Source organism: Sylvia atricapilla, chromosome 14 (assembly GCF_009819655.1).
Source record: "Sylvia atricapilla isolate bSylAtr1 chromosome 14, bSylAtr1.pri, whole genome shotgun sequence".
Lineage (NCBI taxonomy): Eukaryota > Metazoa > Chordata > Aves > Passeriformes > Sylviidae > Sylvia > Sylvia atricapilla.
The window spans coordinates 11,927,416-11,944,594 of NC_089153.1; the positions used below are offsets into that span (position 1 = coordinate 11,927,416).

General features: G+C 48.7%; 1 protein-coding gene across 1 annotated transcript; it reads left to right on the forward strand.

Moving 5' to 3' along the window:
* The first annotated feature begins 11,540 nt into the window (after positions 1-11,540).
* On the forward strand, positions 11,541-12,885 carry LOC136367297 (neuropeptide Y receptor type 2-like). The gene has a single exon (XM_066328816.1). It carries the CDS (start codon positions 11,556-11,558, stop codon positions 12,717-12,719), a length of 1,164 nt encoding a protein of 387 aa, XP_066184913.1. The 5' UTR covers positions 11,541-11,555; the 3' UTR covers positions 12,720-12,885.
* The last annotated feature ends 4,294 nt before the right edge of the window (positions 12,886-17,179 follow it).

Genomic DNA, 17,179 nt, shown 5'->3' on the forward strand with positions numbered 1-17,179 from the left:
TGATGATCTTACCACAGGGATGAATTGATCTTTTTCAGAGTCCTGCCCTTTGCTTCCCATCCAAAGCTCACAAACTGATTTATTTGTAAAAGGAAATGAGGAGGCTCCTTCCTACCCCCTTTTTCAGGACAGTAAGCTGGGATACTGCCTTGCCCAGAACAAAAGAGGCAATAACCCATCCTGGAGACACAGCGCCAGGGCCCCTGCTACCTTTCCCCTTTCTCCAGCTACCTGGGCTGGCTGTGCTCCTCTGCTTTGCTCTGCAAAATAACAATAACACTCTCTGGTCCTGCATCTTATGCCCAGAGTGAATGTCACCCTGAAGGAGCATGGTTTTCCCCATGGGAAGCTGAGCACTACGAGCTGCACCATTCGAAGGCACTGAGTGTTCCCAGAGGTAATGCTGTGCAAAGCTGTATTTCCCCTGATACATTAAATATCTTAAATGCCTGGGGAGAAGTCAGTCTCTTCTCTCTTCAGCACGAAATGGCTTTCAAAGTAGATTTGCAGGCTCCAGTCTCACCTCCCTCGTGTCTGGTGTGAGCTCTTCAGCGAAGGCAGAGAGGAAACTGCGCATCGAATAATAAATTGCAGGCACGTGCTCCCCTGAGCAGTTGTTTGGAAAGTGTCCCATATGCCTTGTGCCAAATTTGCTGGCCAGGGAAGCTCAGTGGGTATTAGCATGTTCCAGCTAATTAGGGCTGTGAGTCGTCCTTTTCATCGCCTGAAGAGCTGAGAGAAGGACAAACCCAGAGCACTGCCTTTATAAGGCTTTGTGCTTTCAGCAAGGTCTGTGCTCAGCTCTTTCGTGCTCTGCTCATACCCTGGGGACACAGCTCTTCCCCATGGGGCACGCGGTGTCATACCTATCTCTCGGTGTCAGACACTGGCTTGTGAGTCATTTTTCTGAGGAACACGGAGCCAAATCGGTTTTCAGCCAAATCCCTGGGTTTATCTCAGGAGTGGATCTGACGCTCCGGTGCTCAGACATTGCTGCCAGCCCAGCAGTGCTGAGCTGAGCAGGGCATGGGTAACCTGCTCCCTGCCCACAGCTGATGTGGGTCTCCACAAGACCAGGAAAGATGGAATGAGGCAGTGAAGCAGCAAACATGATCCTGCTGCTGCTACAGTGGTGCTGAGCACTGGATCCCCAGCTCCTGGGTACCTGATGCCTTTTGGCAACACCCAGCCCATAGAAGACAAGTCATGCTCTGAATTTTCCAGTCACTTACATCGCTTTCAGTCTTGGCACTTGGAAGAGTTTAGTCTGGGGCTGCCATCAGCCCATCCAGCTCTGCCTGTTCTCATCACACAATCCAGCATTTATAGTGCTGTTTGTCATCTCAGGAGTGACAGCTTGGGCAAAAATTTCTTTGTGGGACTGTGAAGCAGGAGTGTCCACTCTGGGAGAGCAAGACCCTGATGACAGAACATGCTGCCTAAATGAGATGGGCAATTTAGAGAGAAATCCCGTAGGGCAAAGTGCGAAAGCAGCTGCCACTGCTGCACGTCCAAGCACCAGGTCCTCTGCTCCAGGGGTGAGTTTGCCAGAGTGAAGCATTTTTATCACCTTTTTTATGTACAGAGAACTGAGATACATCAAATGATTTGCCCAAAGGCAGGCAGGGAGTCTGTGATAGATGGGGGAAACGTGTTCCAACCCAAAAACTCATCCATGTTTCTATTTTACCCAGACAACTGCTGGTCTACATCATATCGTATTTTTGCAATCCCGGCTCTGAAGAGCTTATCTGACTGCAATTATCCTCTTATGCAGAAGCTGTTTTCTACCTGGCTCAGTACATAAACAACAAGCAACCCTCTAATAAATTAACAAAGCTTTGAGTACAGTGACTTGCAGAAATGGCAGCTAAATGCAGGGGCCAGTTGTGGGCTCAGCAGTGCTGATGGCTGCCTGGAGAAACTGCCTGGAGTCCTTCTGTCCTGGTGTGAGGATGATCAAGGGGATTTTGTGTGGTGTCAGAGTGAGATCCAGGAGTGGGAAAGGGATAGAAGGAGTAAACCCTCCTAGGCATTAATTGACTTAATCAAAGGAGCCCTGTGGGTTTGCCTTTAGTGGGGCAGGAGCTGAAGTGTGAGGATGTGTTCAGCAGAACAAAACCCGTTAATCTTTTCCTATATGGTCATCTCCTTCCTGACTCACTGACCTTCATCCTGCAGACATATTGAGCATCCCTGACTTCTGCCTGGCCTGAAGGTGAGCAGAGCTGTGGCAGACCCAGGCCAGTCCCAGGTCACCCTACAGTTCATCTCTTCTCCTGCTTCTTCAGTGCCTCTCACTGACACTATCAGTGTCAGATAGTTCAGATATTTTAGCCAGACCTTGTCCCTAATGGTTTCTCCCTTCCTTCACTAATTCTGGGAATGTTCACATGGGGACAAAAAGCTGTTATGAAATGAGAACTGTTTTTAAATTCAGAGAGGGTACAGACAGCTTTCTATCCGCCCTCCCACCCCTGAGTCTCTTTGTGGCTAATTTAGTTCCCAGATGCATCAGACTCTCAAATCCACTGCACCCGTGAACTCCAGGGTTCAAATGGAAAAGGGGCTTTTGTGTTACCAAAACTTGCTGATACTTCAGAGGCTGCTCAGGAAAACACAGGAATGACACCTCAGGAAGGAGCAGTGGAAATGTTTTGGTTACAAGCAGGTGGAATTAAACAGATGTTTAAAAAAATGAAAAGCTGCTTTTTTAAAATATGTTACTGTTGCTGCTCCAGATGAAGCAGGATGAACTGGAGCATCTGGAAGCCTTGGTAACAGTTTTCTTAGAGATTCCTCCCAGGGACTGAACAGATCATCCACCTTCCTTTTTCTGACAGAAGTTAAGCTACAGCAGATGGCTTACAGCTGCACGGTGGTCAGGCTGAGGACCTGCCTGCTCACTGAGGCAGAGCAGATTACAGGCCAAAAGACAGCCCTCTTCTCTGCCCCATTTCTCAGCCTTTTGACATAATTTTTGCTCCCTGGAGTACAAAATTCTTTGTTGTATTTCTCAGAAGCATGGATGAGCAGACTCGCTTTTGCCTAATGAAAGCCCAGCCACTGGGAAAGGCTTTTGAGCTGCAAAGATCCTTTGAATGATCCCATCATGTCTGGAAGGGCATGAGGCTCCTGGAACACTTGTGCAGGCATTTGTGGGTATCCAGCCTGTGTGTGAAAATACCCCAGACTTGAGGTTACTGCAGTGTATGCAGTGGGCCCTGGCATCTCTGCTTGGGGCTGCACAGCCTTCCACACCCAGGACAATGCAAGGGACCATCTTTGTATTCCCCCACCCCCCTCCTTCACAGTGTTCCTGGTTGGGGCTGGGAAGACCCTCAGCTGCTTTGGGATCTGTGTGGGGAGGTTTTGCACCTCGGTGTTCTGGCTGCTGGAGTTTGTGCCACGAGTGCTCCTTTGAACCCACCAGGAGTGTGAGGGGTCTGGCATTGCAGCCCCAGGGGTCCCTTCCCTGAGGGGACCCCAAGGCTACGCTGCACCTGCTGCTGGCTGCAATTCTGTTGTAGCTGGGTAGGATTAGGCAGACTGGCAGGCAGCCCGTGTCTGTGGCACTGTGGGAAGAGCCTGACTCCCAGGGACAGGGCTGGGGAGCACCCAGGGACTGGGGACCAAACTCCAGATTGGTGGGTGCCATTTGGGATGACAGTCTGGGTGTGCTTAGAGCTCAGCTGCACCTTTTTTGCACTGCTGTGTCTGGTCAAAGAGCTGAGGTGATGTTTTGGAACACAGCAGGTTTTGGTGCTCCACTGGACCCCTGAGACCGTGGGAGAGGACATCTTGGGGACTTGCACTGACTAATCCATGATTTAAGAGTTTGCATTTGATATCATCCAGCAAAGACCGTGTGCCAAAAATGACTGGAATTCACCCCATGGTCCTGAATGAAGGTTCACAGCTTCAGGCTGCACAAATTTCTCTCCTGTCAATCACTGCCTTCTCCCCAGGCATCTTATTTCAGCCCTGGGAAGAGAAGAGTGGGGAGTGGTAGCAAAGGAATCTGGGGAGGAAGCAAGAAAAATCCCACACAGAAGAGAAAGGAGGAAAAACATAATCTTGAGCTGAAATCAACCATCCACTGCTGAGGACCCTGGAGAGGAGGAGTATCCATCCACTAGAAACAGGGGGAATAGCATGTACCACTCTGTGTTTAGCTGCTCTTTGCCTCTCTCTGCACACCACTGGGAGACAGCAATGGCTCCTTCCAAGCAGTTTTGTCTTGTCCTGCTTCCCTCCACTCCCAGTTTTTCCTGAGCAGCTAAATCAACAGCCTTAGGGAAAATGAAGGGGGAGAAGACATGAAACTCTCACAAAAATCCAGTTAGCACAGCTGGTGGATTTTATGCCTAGTCCTATCCTTTCTGAAAGGGAGACAGAGAAAGGAGGGGGAAGGATGGGACTTATGAGGACTCTTGTCCAAGTCTTGGGTTCAAGTGTCACTTTCCGTGTGATTTCAGGAATGTTCTCATTCCTCTTTTTCTGCTGAGCCATTAGAGTGTTTTCTTTTTCCTGATGTATTGTGACTTTTTGGCACAAAGGGGTGGTTGAAAAGCCTCCCTGTTTCCGTTCTCACAAAGAAAAGGAGACCAAAGTTCACTGTGGGGGTGAAGAGCAAGACTTCTCTGATAAAATTCCAGCTGCAGGTACTCAAAGCCAAGGAGAGGTGTCTTTCCCCTCAGCCTGAGGAAGCATCTCCCAGCCCAGGTGAGCTGCAAATTCACACACAAATTGCTTGAGTTGGAAATCCTATGCTAAGAATACATGACTTCTCTTTGAGGGCAAAATCTTTGAACAGGTAGGGCTTATCTGTGCTTATCTGCTTCCCTGCGTTGCCTTTAGAGTGCTTTCCTGGGCTCCAGTGAGCTTGGATTTTGCAGATTTGGACATGGGGATGGTGCTTTTCTGTCTCTCCCTCTTTCTTGCTTCAGGTGTGTGGACAGTGCTGAGCACCCTAAAATTGAAAATACTTCAGTTTCCATGTCCACAATTAATCTGGCTCTGGAACAGACCAAACCACTGCCACGTAGCTCAGCCTTTTCAGCACTACTTCTGTTTGTATCTCAGGAGTCCCTGAAGTCCCGTCCCACAGCTGCAGACTGATTGCACTGTGCACTGTGCAAACATCGAGACAGAGGAGGGTGGAGGGAGGTCTGTGGAAGCTCTGCTGAGCTGCAGGACCTGCAGGACCAAGAGCTCTCCTCTTGCTGCAGGGGAGATCCCCCTCTGGACATGACTGTGCCAGTCCCAATGAGTTTGAAGCTTGAGGAGATGGGACAGCTGTGGAGTGAGGACAGATAAACCTTGCCCAGGTCCGTGGTATGGACGGGGAGCCTGCAGAGCTCCAGCTCCCAGCACTTCTCCCTGGAGAGGAAACTGGATGTGGTGGAAAAGCTTCTCTCTGCTCGATGCAAGAAGCCCCTCAGTGGCTGAACACTGTATAAACAGCAGCAGCAGGCTCCCCCCCCCTTTCCATTTCTGTTTGTTAAACACACGCTCTCTGCCTTTCTCTCATTCAGGAGCAAAGACAGCATCCAGCTTCCTGAGACGGGGCTGTCAGTCACCGTGCGAGAGGAGGCTCTCCGGGTGCTCAGAGAGAGGTTCCAAAGCTACTCCTGGCGATGAAACACTCTCCAGCAGCCCCGATCCTCACCTGACTTCCTCTCTTCTCCGAGGACAGTTGCAGAAAAGTGCTTTCCACTCCTTTGCCACAGGTTGACTTCCTGAGAGTGGAGAGGACCGAGCACTCCGTCCTGGGCAGCAATGAGACAGTGACTGGAGGTGAGTGGCTCGGTTCCTGGAGGAGGAGGATGCTCTGGCCTTTGCAGGTGGGTCAGGGAGGGCTCATCTGAGCAGCAGGGCTGAGATGGGGCCAGGTTTTGTCCATGCCACACGGTTCAGGCAAAAAAAAGGTCCAAGCATCTTTGGGAAACTGAATTTGCGGACTGACAGCCCTGAGAGCTGGAATAGAGAAAGCAAAAAAAGAGATACTGGCAAGAGAGTTTCGAAAGGTCCCTGAGCAGAGTCAGGGAGTGTGGGAGGCAGGATGCTGAGTGAGAGCAGTCAGGAGAGCAGGTTGCTCCAGGGTGCTGCAGAACCCGGGCACAGGCAGCCCCAGAGGTGCAGATGTGGGGCTGAGGAGCGCAGCTGTCTGAGAAATCCTGATCTCTCCTGCAGTCTGCCTCCCCGTGGCTTGGTACAGACATCCGTCAGCTCCTCCGTGCTGGGGCTGTACACGCTGCTGGCACTCGGCTCTCTGCCACAGATCAGTGGCCTCGGGGAGGGAGATGCAGAGGGGGATATGGGATACAGGAGGAAAATCGGTGCTTGCTTTCTCTCAGCACCCAATTAGTGCATGTTAGTCCTTGAACAGAGAAATCCTCTTATAGTCCTGCTGCAGATGCATTTCACCTACAGAGTTTCTGGTCTGTCCCAAAGCAGAATATTGTGTTTTCTCCCTGTTTGTTCTGTCAGTGAGTTATTTTCCTCTGCTCTACTGTCTCACTTATCCCAAACTCTGTAAATTTCAGTAGATAACAGATTCCCCAGGTTAACCAGGATCCATCCACCACACTGTCTCTTCCTTTCTGCAGCCCCAGCAACTGGTGTGTCTCCACTGCAGTGTGACCCATTGTCCTTATGTTCCAGCCAGTCTTGCACTGCTGCCATGGCACATCCCACAGGGCAGAGGGCCCTGCACTGCTCCCCCCTGCTTTCTGTAGGATAAATTCCCGTGACAAAGCATGTATCCCTGCCAAACAAATCTCTTCTCACCACCTCCTTTTTCATCCTGTCCTGAGCAGGCTGATTACAGCATCCTCATTGCCTCATCCCCTTCAGAATCTTCCATGGTTCCAGCCTAGGCAGGGACATGAAAATAATTAGTGTGAGGAGGCACAAGAAATCCCTGCTTCATCTCCTCATCCTTGCACTTTGTCTCCCAGAGCCAGTTCTACACTGGGGTCCCCCAGGAGCAGTTCTGGGTGGCAATGAGTGCCTGATGCCATGAGGTTTCTGTACCAGTGAGCTGGATACCAGGGAGCTATCCTGAGCTGGATGGATAACTTACAAAGCTGCAGCACATGGTGAGCAGGTCAGAGAGTCTTTGCTTTTGCTGGAGTATCATAGCAAGGCAATCACCCCTTCACTGGAGATGGAAGGAGCTGGGATAATTTCTATCTGTTCTTTGGTTTCAAGAAATCATCAGAGCTGCTGTTTTTTTCTGAAACTTGCCCATTGCACAGAGAAGACAAAATTAGTTCCCCTCCATCAGTCACATTTTGCATTTTCATGCAGTTCCATAGATTTATGTTCAGGTTTTATGCTGAAATGCAGAATTCTTTCTTGGTGGCAAATGCAGGAGGCTGGAGCTAGAGAACTTGGGCTCTGCCCAAGCCCTGCCATGGATATGCTGTGTAATCTCTGGCAGACTGGTTAACTTCTATATCCCCATTTATTGTGTTGTCCTCCTTTAAGTGCTGTGCTGTGGGGTGCAGGGACACTGAACACTGCTGCCTCTTGAGTGTTGGGAGGGAACATGATGGTAGAAGGTGGCTTGTCCAAGGGTGACCAGCAGCTTCTCATAATGAAGCATGGTCTCAGACTTCCTTGTCATGGACATTTTTATGGACGTGGGTCTGGGAATGAGATGAGTCAGTGCTCCTGACTGGGCTGCTGGAGATTAAGGGATTTGGTGGAGTTGAACTGCTTTGGAGGAAGGACAAGCATGGAATAAATCAGTGAGCCAAGCCATGCAAATATCCATCAGCCTCAGCCCTCACACTCCAGCACTGCTGTAGAAAGAGTTTGTCATTGACCAAAGAGCAGAGACTGGCCCAAGTCCCTTCACTCCCTCCTTTTGATTCCATGGACTCCAGCCTCGCTGCTTGACAAAAAAGAGAATTTCTAATTAACAACCTCTATTTTCTTCAGCCCTCTGCCCACCCCTCCAGCCCTGCTTTCTGAACTCTGCCAGGCTTTTACAGATGGCTCTTCCAGGTCTGGATGTGCCTCTTCCAGTCTGGCTGAGTGCCTGGGGCTGCAGCAGGAGCATGGAGGGAGCTGGGGTGCCCTAGGAAGCAGAGGTGGATGAGTCCCAGGGCACCTGGTCTAGGCCCTCTGCAGGAATGGATTTTGGAGCTGCCACCTTGGTCACTGTCCCAGTCACTGACAGCAGTGTGCTGAGTGAAGGGCTCCTCTGTGCTTCCCCACTTCCCCAAGGCTGAAGCCTGCTGACCCAGGGAACAGCTCTGTGTCACTGGGAGCCATCCCTGGCTCCCAGCCCTGCCTCAGGCTGAAGCTCAGCTGGAGCAGAGGGTGAGGGTTATCTTGATACAGGCAGCGCTCTGTTTGTGCATCCCTTCATGACAACTCAGCACAGAGGAAAGGACCTGGATAGTATTTCTCCCTCCTCCTGGTCTCTCCTGCTGCTTTCTTGTCCCAAAAGCAGTTGGCTCTCAGCTCCAAGGATTTTTTCAATCTAGTCTGGCAGGCCTGGGGCATGACAGCAGCCCACACATGCCAGCACTTCCATTACTTGCTGGAACAGACCTTAGTCCACTTCTAGCAGCATCCCAGTGACCTCCAGGCAGACTCTGGAGTGGGAACATTTATTATAATCGTTTTGTCTCTTAATTAAAATGTCTTAATTGATTTGTAATAATTCCCCTTTGGAGAAAAAACAAAACAAACAAAATCAAATAGTAACTCCATTAAGGCCATTTTGTTAGGAAGTGAAGCAGCTCCAGTGACCATGATGTTCCTGGCTCCTCTCAGATGGTGGGTAGCTGCCAGTCTCCAGCAAAAGGAAATAGGCTGAGATGTGAGCACAGGATCTGGCAGCCAGTTGGTGGATGAGATGGAGAAAACGAGGAGGGAGTGTCCACTGGTGTGGTGCCAGGCCTTGGGTACTGAAGATAAATGGAACAGAAAAGCCACAGAAAAGGCAGTAACAAGTGATAAAGTAATGCTGGACAATCCGGGTTTAAATGGGTGGCAAGCAGGGCAAGTGCAGTCACTGAGAGTGTCCCTAGCTCTTGCTCTGTTTCGCTGGCTGGCCGTGCTCTCCTGGCAGTGGGTTTGCTCAGGGCCAGCTGCAGCACAGGTGTCTGCCAGGGCGTCAGGCTCTGCCAAAGAGGCTGTGGCTGTGCCACCTTCCCAGAGCCCTGCCTGTTCTCCTGCACCCACTGTATGGCGTGGCTCTGAACTCCTCTCTCCTGTCTTAGAAGCTGGAGCTTCTCCTTGGTCTTTCCAAGGCTGGGGCAGGGGTGTTGTGGAGGTCTGAGGTCTCCCTTAAACAAACCCTGACCCAAGCAGATCTACCTGGTTTTTTCCTCTGCTTTTTACCCTTCTAGCAGTGGCTACATTGTGTCCACTGTCTCACAGTGTCTGAACCCAACAACCTCATTTACAGGAACCGCTGGCATCAATCAGTCTGCAGAGTGAGATGTTAGGCAGGCAATTGGATGTGGAGAGGGAAAGAGAAAGGGTTCCAGCAGGGGTGGTTTTTACTGCAGGCAGCTCTTCTGCTGGGCCTCTGCAGGGTCCTGGCTTTGCAGCCAGCCAGGCAGATTCCTGGGAGCAGCTCCTGGGGGGAACCAGAACCCTTGCTCTGAAGAGGGGTGAGAGGATGAGCAGCCATTTTCATTTAGGTTGCAATGTAATTGCAAAGCATTCTCCCTTCCCAAATGAGAGGCTGTCCTTAAACCTTTGGCCTGCATGGGATTTGCAGGAAGCCCACCAGCACCCAGTCAGCTCACACCTTTTCTGAGACAAACTCGGTTCCTTCCTCGAGGAGCTTGAGAAGATATCCAGCAGTCTGCCTCTAATTCCCGCTTCATTTAAGCCCTTTGCCTCCCTCTCTTAGTGAGAGGGCATTTTCCCCCCTCTCTGCAGGTCAGAGAAATCTTTGCAGACCTCCCTGCCGGGGCAGAGTGATGGCTTTTGCCCACTTTTGTTAAGTCTGCAGTGGGAGTGGGGTCCCACTCACTGGGGAGAGGGGATATATGAGGGGCCATGTCCACCCTTCTCCACACAGCCCACAGCAATCCTGAGCCACGGCAGCTGAGGAGGAGCCAGTAACAGAGCTGGCTTTTCTCCTGCCATGTTTGGATCCAATGCACACCCTGCTGTGACAACACTCTGCTGTTCCAGTGGCACCCAATGCCAGCCAGGGGTTCCAGGCTGCGTCAGTTCTGCCTCTGGGGCTCCCTGCTCCCAAAGCCATCCCACGCAGGCATTTGAGCACCACGTGGCAGGAGGCTGACGGATGTTGGGCATCTGGATCTGGGCCTGTCTGTGCCTGGATGCTCAGCAGCAGCTCTGTGGGAGGCTTGTTCACAGCTTCAGTGGTTCATGCCCTGCACATGCATGTCCCTGTAGGAGCTCCCTCCTCTGCTAAGCCAGCAGATGCCTGGGTGTCACCAACACTGAGAGGACAGAGAGGTTCTTTCAGGCATCCTCGGCAGAATGAAGATGGCACTAAATCATGGTGACAGTTAAAGCTTTGTTTCTTTATCAGGGTATTATGATTAGCGTAGAACAGAATTTATGATTGAAATAGCACAAGATTTCTGCAAGCAGAATTAACATAGTACAATCTACAAATAGCAAAATACAGAATTTATAAATAATTTATGATTTCTAATCACTTAAGCAATACAGAATTTATAATACAACTTATAATTTATAATCAGCTGGACCCTCTTCAGATTGGGCCAAATCCTCATACATGGTTTGTTGTATCATTGTAACAATCATAATCTAGACTCAAAAAATCCCACAAAAAGAATATGAGCCACTCACTGAATCCTTGGAGAAAGCAGAGGATTATGGAGGTGTCTCCTGGCCCTAGGGCTAATGGATCTCACTGTTCAGTAGTTCCTTACTTAGGACTAGTGACTGTGCTCTGTGTGCTGTCACACTTCCCTCTTCTGTGATGGGGACACAACACCTGCCTGGCTGGGTGCCTGGGACCTTCAAAGCCAGCAGGGAAGGCAACAACTGCCTGATGCCTGGCAACCCTGAGACTGGCAGGGGAAGGAAGAAGAAAACTGGTTTGTCTAGTTGGTTCACAGGATCTTGAAGGCCTGATAATGAGGGCCAGGGAATGACTATGTGACACATTTGATCATAGAGAGTGGCTCATAAAATGGCATTAGTTGTGCTGCCCACATTACTGGGAGGGAGAGCAGACAGTACTGGGTGGACTGGGTGGTAGCATCACTAGCAGGAGAAGTGGCAGAGACTTATGCAGAGGCAGGGGGACAGATATTTTCACCTGGAGAGGTGAGAAATAAGAAACAGAAAAAAAACCCTGGTGCACAACCTGGAAATAAATAAATTGTTACGGGGAGGTGGAGAAGAACATCTTTACTTTGAGAGTGCTTTGTTTCTCTCCTTTCCTAGTTCTTAAGGTGTTGGGGAATTTTTGTAGGCAAGTAAATCTCATCAAAGATGAGTGTAACCTTTGCTGTCACTTCTGCTATGTCTGTGTTCCAGACCTCCTTCTCCTCCTTATGGAAAGTCTCAGGCCAGGCATGGGACCATTGGAGGGAGCCAACAGCACATTTCCCATGGAGAAGACAGCATTAGATGAGAAGCTGCCACAAAGCTGGCATGCCAAGGACTTTGTCACTCCTACCCAGGATCTCTCCGGGTCCCGCAGTGTCATGATGGACAGCACCAAGATCCTGGGGGTCCAGGTCATCCTGATTGCTGCCTACTCCCTCATCATTCTGCTGGGGTTCATTGGAAACTCCCTGGTCATCTACATCATAGTGAAGTACAAGACCATGAGGACTGTCACCAACTTCTTCATAGCTAACCTGGCCCTGGCAGACCTGATGGTGGATACACTTTGTCTGCCTTTCACTCTGGTGTACACCCTGCTGGACGAGTGGAAGTTTGGAGCTGTCCTTTGTCACCTGGTTCCTTATGCCCAAGCTCTGAGTGTCCATGTGTCCACTCTCACCCTGACTGTGATTGCCCTGGACAGGTACCGCTGTATTGTTTTCCACCTGGACAGCAGGATTTCCAGGAGGCTCAGCTTCACCATCATAGCTGTCATGTGGCTGGCAGCAGCTGTCCTAGCAGGGCCTCTGGCCATCTTCAGGGAGTACCGATACGAGGAAATCCCATCCATTAACCTCAAAATGGCTGTTTGCTCAGAAAAATGGCCCTCTGGTAACAACAGAGATGCCACCATCTACAGCCTGTCCATGCTCCTCCTGCAGTACGTTCTTCCTCTTGCAATTATTTGTTTTGCCTACACCAGGATCTGGTTCAAGCTGAAAAACCATGTCAGTCCCACTTCTAGGAATGAAAACCAGTGCCGGAGGAGGAAGACAACCAAAATGCTCGTGATGGTAGTTGTGGTATTTGCAGTCTGTTGGCTCCCCTTCCACATATTCCAGCTTGCTATCGATCTTGATCTGGTTCTTATCTTCCATGAATACAAACTCCTGTACACTGTCTTCCATGTTGGGGCCATGTGCTCCACATTTGTCAACCCCCTGCTCTATGGATGGATGAACAAGAACTACAGGAATGGCTTCCTCATGTTCTTCCGCTGCCAGAACAAGCCTGAAAGCATCCACACTGAAGGCTCAGTTAGAGGGAGGTCTTACATCTTCAGAGCCAACACCCTAAATGGGAGCATCAAACAGACTCCTGGCAATGGAGCACTGCCCACAGATGTTTAGGGATGGGACATCCACCTCCAGGATTGAGGCTGGCTGGGCCCAGAGACATTCTTGTGTGAATGCCTTTTTTTGACAGAACATTGTGCTGCCAATTATAGCTACAGCAGCCATGTAGAAGTACAAAATACCCCCTGTATCTTTCAAAACAATAAATCTGGTGTATTTTTGTGTGACCAAATAAATTAATTTTTCCTTTCACTGCATTCAAGTTAAGCATGGAGACACATGAAAAAATAACACACAGAGAAGGCTTTCATTTAGCCAGAAAAACACACCCTTCTTGCTATTTCCATTTGCCAAAGTGGGTTGCTCAACCTTTTACCCCCTGACACATTACACATTACAAATGTGGAGCTGATATTGTGTGTGATTGTTCATCTGTATGTCTCCTACCCAAAAGCCTTAATGATCCATCTTTAGCTAATGCCTCCAAGGGGAGGGAGACCTGCACTCTGTTCTGCAAATACCTGCTTTTTAGTGCCATCACTCCTGGCCTGGGGAGAGAGCAGGCTGGCACAGATTGAAGCTGGGCAATCCATGATCTCTTGCCCAACATTTGCATAAATCTGCATTTGCAACCCACGGGTTGTGCTCAGGCCCTCAGAAAGCCCAGGAGGTGGCAGTGGCACTACTTACCACAGTCTACTTTACAAGTGCAGAAGCAGGGCTTCGGGAATGCCTCATTAGCCAGGACTTGTGTGCCAGCACCCTGGAATTAACAGGGAGGAGAGCAGGAGGGGAAGCAGATACATTCAGTTTTGGTTTCAGTCCTGTTGATCAGCTGCCCCAGCTCTTTCCTTTCCTAAGGGATTGACAAAGAAGCTGCTAAAGACCCTAAGATGTGGTTCCTGCCATGCAATAACTTGACATATGCCAACAAGACCAGAGAGGCAAAAAACAGCCAAAGAAACCATTCTCCAAGACACTCAGAGGGTTTAAAGCTTTCCCCTTGCTGAGGCTGAAGGTATTATGAGTGTGTATATGGGTGCTTCATTTCAGAAGACAGATGTAACCTGCTTGCATGGTTGTCACAGATGTGGGGTCCTCTGGCAGAAGACACGGAGATTAAGGAAGATGTGTTCTTTCAAATCAAACTCTATGTTCTCCTCCTGAAGGCTTGTGTCAGCTGGGGAGTGTATTTTTAGCTCTGCCATCAAAGGAGCCTTGATTGCTACTGTGATCTTGGTGTCATCTCTAAAAGTCTGTGTTAAAACTCAGATTGGATAGTAACTCCCAGATGCAGAAAAGAGACTCAATAGACCTCTTCATTAAAAATAAAATGAAAAGAAAAACTTTGATTTGTAGGTCTTCACTGAAGCAAGGGCAAGAGGTAAGAGGACCTGCAGTACTGAGTACACTGGCCTGGATCAGGCTGCTGGGCTGTCACAAGAGATCTGGTCCTCAAGAGATCAGTTATCAAAGGCTTTATTTGAAATTCTGCCTCCTCTCCAGCTTGACCTGCCTCTGGCCCTTGTTCTCCAGCTCAGCTTCCAACTGCCATACTAGATTTTAAGCTCTTTGTTTATTTCTGCTCTCTGATCCTCTGCTCCATTTTCCTAAATAGGTATAAGAAAGTTGTTTCTGGTTCCTTCCCCAGAGACATCAGTGCCAGGCAGGGCCTGCAGATCACACTTCACACTTGGAAGCATGGACATGTTGATGCCTAATAACCTCCTCAGCATCTGATCCTGCAGACCACAGCCTGGCTTTCCATCCAGGGAGATTGAGGATCTAATGAAGATCCTGTCAGGAACTCATTGGTGTTCCAGTAAATGGGTCATCTGCTTCCTGACAGGCCAAGACATGAGGGGTGAACAAGACACAAGTTAACCTTCTCATGTGAGTGGCAGTGGGAGTTTGCTTTTTCATCCTGATGGAAGGAGGAGGATATTCTCCTCCACAGCACTGGTAACTTCTGTCCCTACTTAATGAGCTGGTCATGTCTACAATCCATCCTCCTGAGGAGCTCTACCCACCTTTCCATCAAGTTTCAAGATACAAGGAAGTGTTTATGTTTCAAAAGTAGCTCAACTGGGTGGAAAGAATTCAACTATTACCAATAAACACTTCAGAAAGTGATTTAACACTTAATAATATAAGCCAGAGTAAAATAACAAATTTAGCAGTGCAAGCTTGGAAGCCAATCGTGCTGCCAGGAAAGATGGATGAGGAGCTAAATTGCTCTTCTAGAGGCCTTGCCAAAGGTTTTGTCCTGTGACACCACACACAGTATCTAACTGCAGAGCAAGGCAGATAATGACATTATGAATGACTGTTTAATTTTGAGTCCAGACTTTTAAACTAAATATGGATAAATAAACAAACAGATCCAAGTTCTTAAAAAATAAATTCTGGCAGTGGCATGTACAGGGCAGAGGGATTTTTATGCTGGAGCAAACTGAGAAGGAGAAACTATTTACTTGAAAGGTAACAGCAAAGTTCTTATATGCTTTGTTTAGTGCACTTGTTTAGCTTCACTGATAGATTTGTGCCAGTGAACTCGCTGTTTTATCCTTGCCATTGGAAAAAGTTACAACCTTCCACACCCACTTCTGGCAAGGAAACCAGCTCTTAGCTGTGCATACATGTTCTCATGGAAAACTATGATGCCTCTCTTGAGGGAAAGTGCCCTTAGTGTCCAGTACCAAACAGAAAAAGAGCAGGTGGGGAGAAAGGATGCAAAGCTGCTTAACAAAGGGTGATCAGAGAAGATAAAGAGTATGTTTTGGCTGTTGTGACTGCATAGAAGACAAGAAAGAATTTGTTTCCACGAAACAGAAATGTCTTGGAGATGAAGGTTCCCCAAATATTAACACTCTGCTAAAGATGGCCTTACTGCCATGAGCAGCTCCATGAAACCAAAGACCAGCAGCTTTTAAGCTTTTGAACTATTTAGAGCTCAGGACAGGGTATGACCCTGCTCTGTGGGTGTCAAGGGCATATCCTTTAGTAGTTACTGATAATCTTGGAGTCATCTTCCCCCTGCCTGTTCCTTGCCAAAGGCATATCTGTGACTGCCTGCCCAGGGGGTTCCTCTCTGCAGGGCTGGCCCTGGGGTTACTGATGTGGGACAGAATGACTCCTGTCACTGGCACAACAGCTGAGGTATTTCTCAGGGATGAGGTATTTCTCAGGGATGAGGTATTTCATTACAGAGCTGGAAGCATGGTGACAGAAATGAAAATGAACAAGTGTTTCATCAAAGCTTATCTGGAAGACAGTGCTGTACCTGGTGGCCAATTCCTGATTCTTGCTGACATCGCTCTCAATATGCTGCTTCTCTGAACAGACCTGAGGATATTTCACAGCTTTTGGGAGGGAGATTCTGAATTCCTTTAGAAATGTCCTACTTCTTATGCTAGGATGCTCCTTTTGGTCACTTCACACAAAACTTGTATTATAAAATGTACCACTGAACAGTTCTTAATTGCCTAGAAAATTATTAACTTTGAATAGACACAACAGGTGGCAATGCCTCTAGCTATTGCATGCAACCATTCTTCACATGCCAGTCAAATCCAAGAACAGCTGAGATGTGACAATTTCATAGTTTAAAACCAGCAGCATCAATAACTGTTGTTCCCTAAAACAGGATGCTCTAAGAGCTCTTGAGAACCAGAGTCTCTTATCAAACTTCCAGCCTTGACAAAGCACACTGAAATTTGCAGAGCACAGGCTGTGCTTTGGACACAGAAGCCTTTCTGAGCACTAGAAATTTTGCCTCTAAAACGCTTAACTTGTTCTGAAAATCCCTCCTCATTTAATTTCCAAAGCATACACGTCTGTAACGAGGTAATGCACGTCCAGAGAGCAAAGGTTTGGGCTTTTTACCTTTCCTTGTCTTAAGGCAATATAAACAGCTGGCACTTCAATCAATGCAGGGTGAGCTGGGTCCTTTGGTCAGGGCTCTCTCAGAATCAAAAATGTGACATGCTCCTGCATTTGCCTGTGCTTCATCCTGCTCCTAGAAAGGCCAGATTCAGCCTCTCATGGCTCTTTGCCCTTCAGTAGTAGGTGCCCTCTCCCATTCTCCATGGAAGCCCAAGCAAACAATATCAAATGGCACATATTTTATTCAACATACCCACAAATATATCAGCAGAAACACTGCTCTGAGCTTTGCACAAAGGCTCTATAGGGAAATACATACTAGTCCAGGAAAGAAGCCATCCTTCTAACACATGCTAATATGCTGGAGGGGCTGGACTGAGTTCTGTTCTGCCGAAGGAGGTCTCAGACAGTTCAGCCTTTCCCTTGATGTCAGGTGTTAATCTTATCATTGCTACAGCTAACATGGCTCAAAACCAAATTAGCCTTTGGGCAGGAGCTGGGGAGTTGGCACTGCCTTCACATGCCTTTGTCTTTCAGTTCTGTTATTGTGTGATTCCACCAGGGTCTCTGAATGTGCTGGGTTTCTAATAAGGCCCCATAAGCAGCTACTCTGGTGAAAATCAGGAATT

Excerpts from the sequence above, each read along its gene's own strand:
- LOC136367297 (XM_066328816.1), top strand. The coding sequence starts at position 11,556 with ATGGGACCATTGGAGGGAGCCAACAGCACATTTCCCATGGAGAAGACA.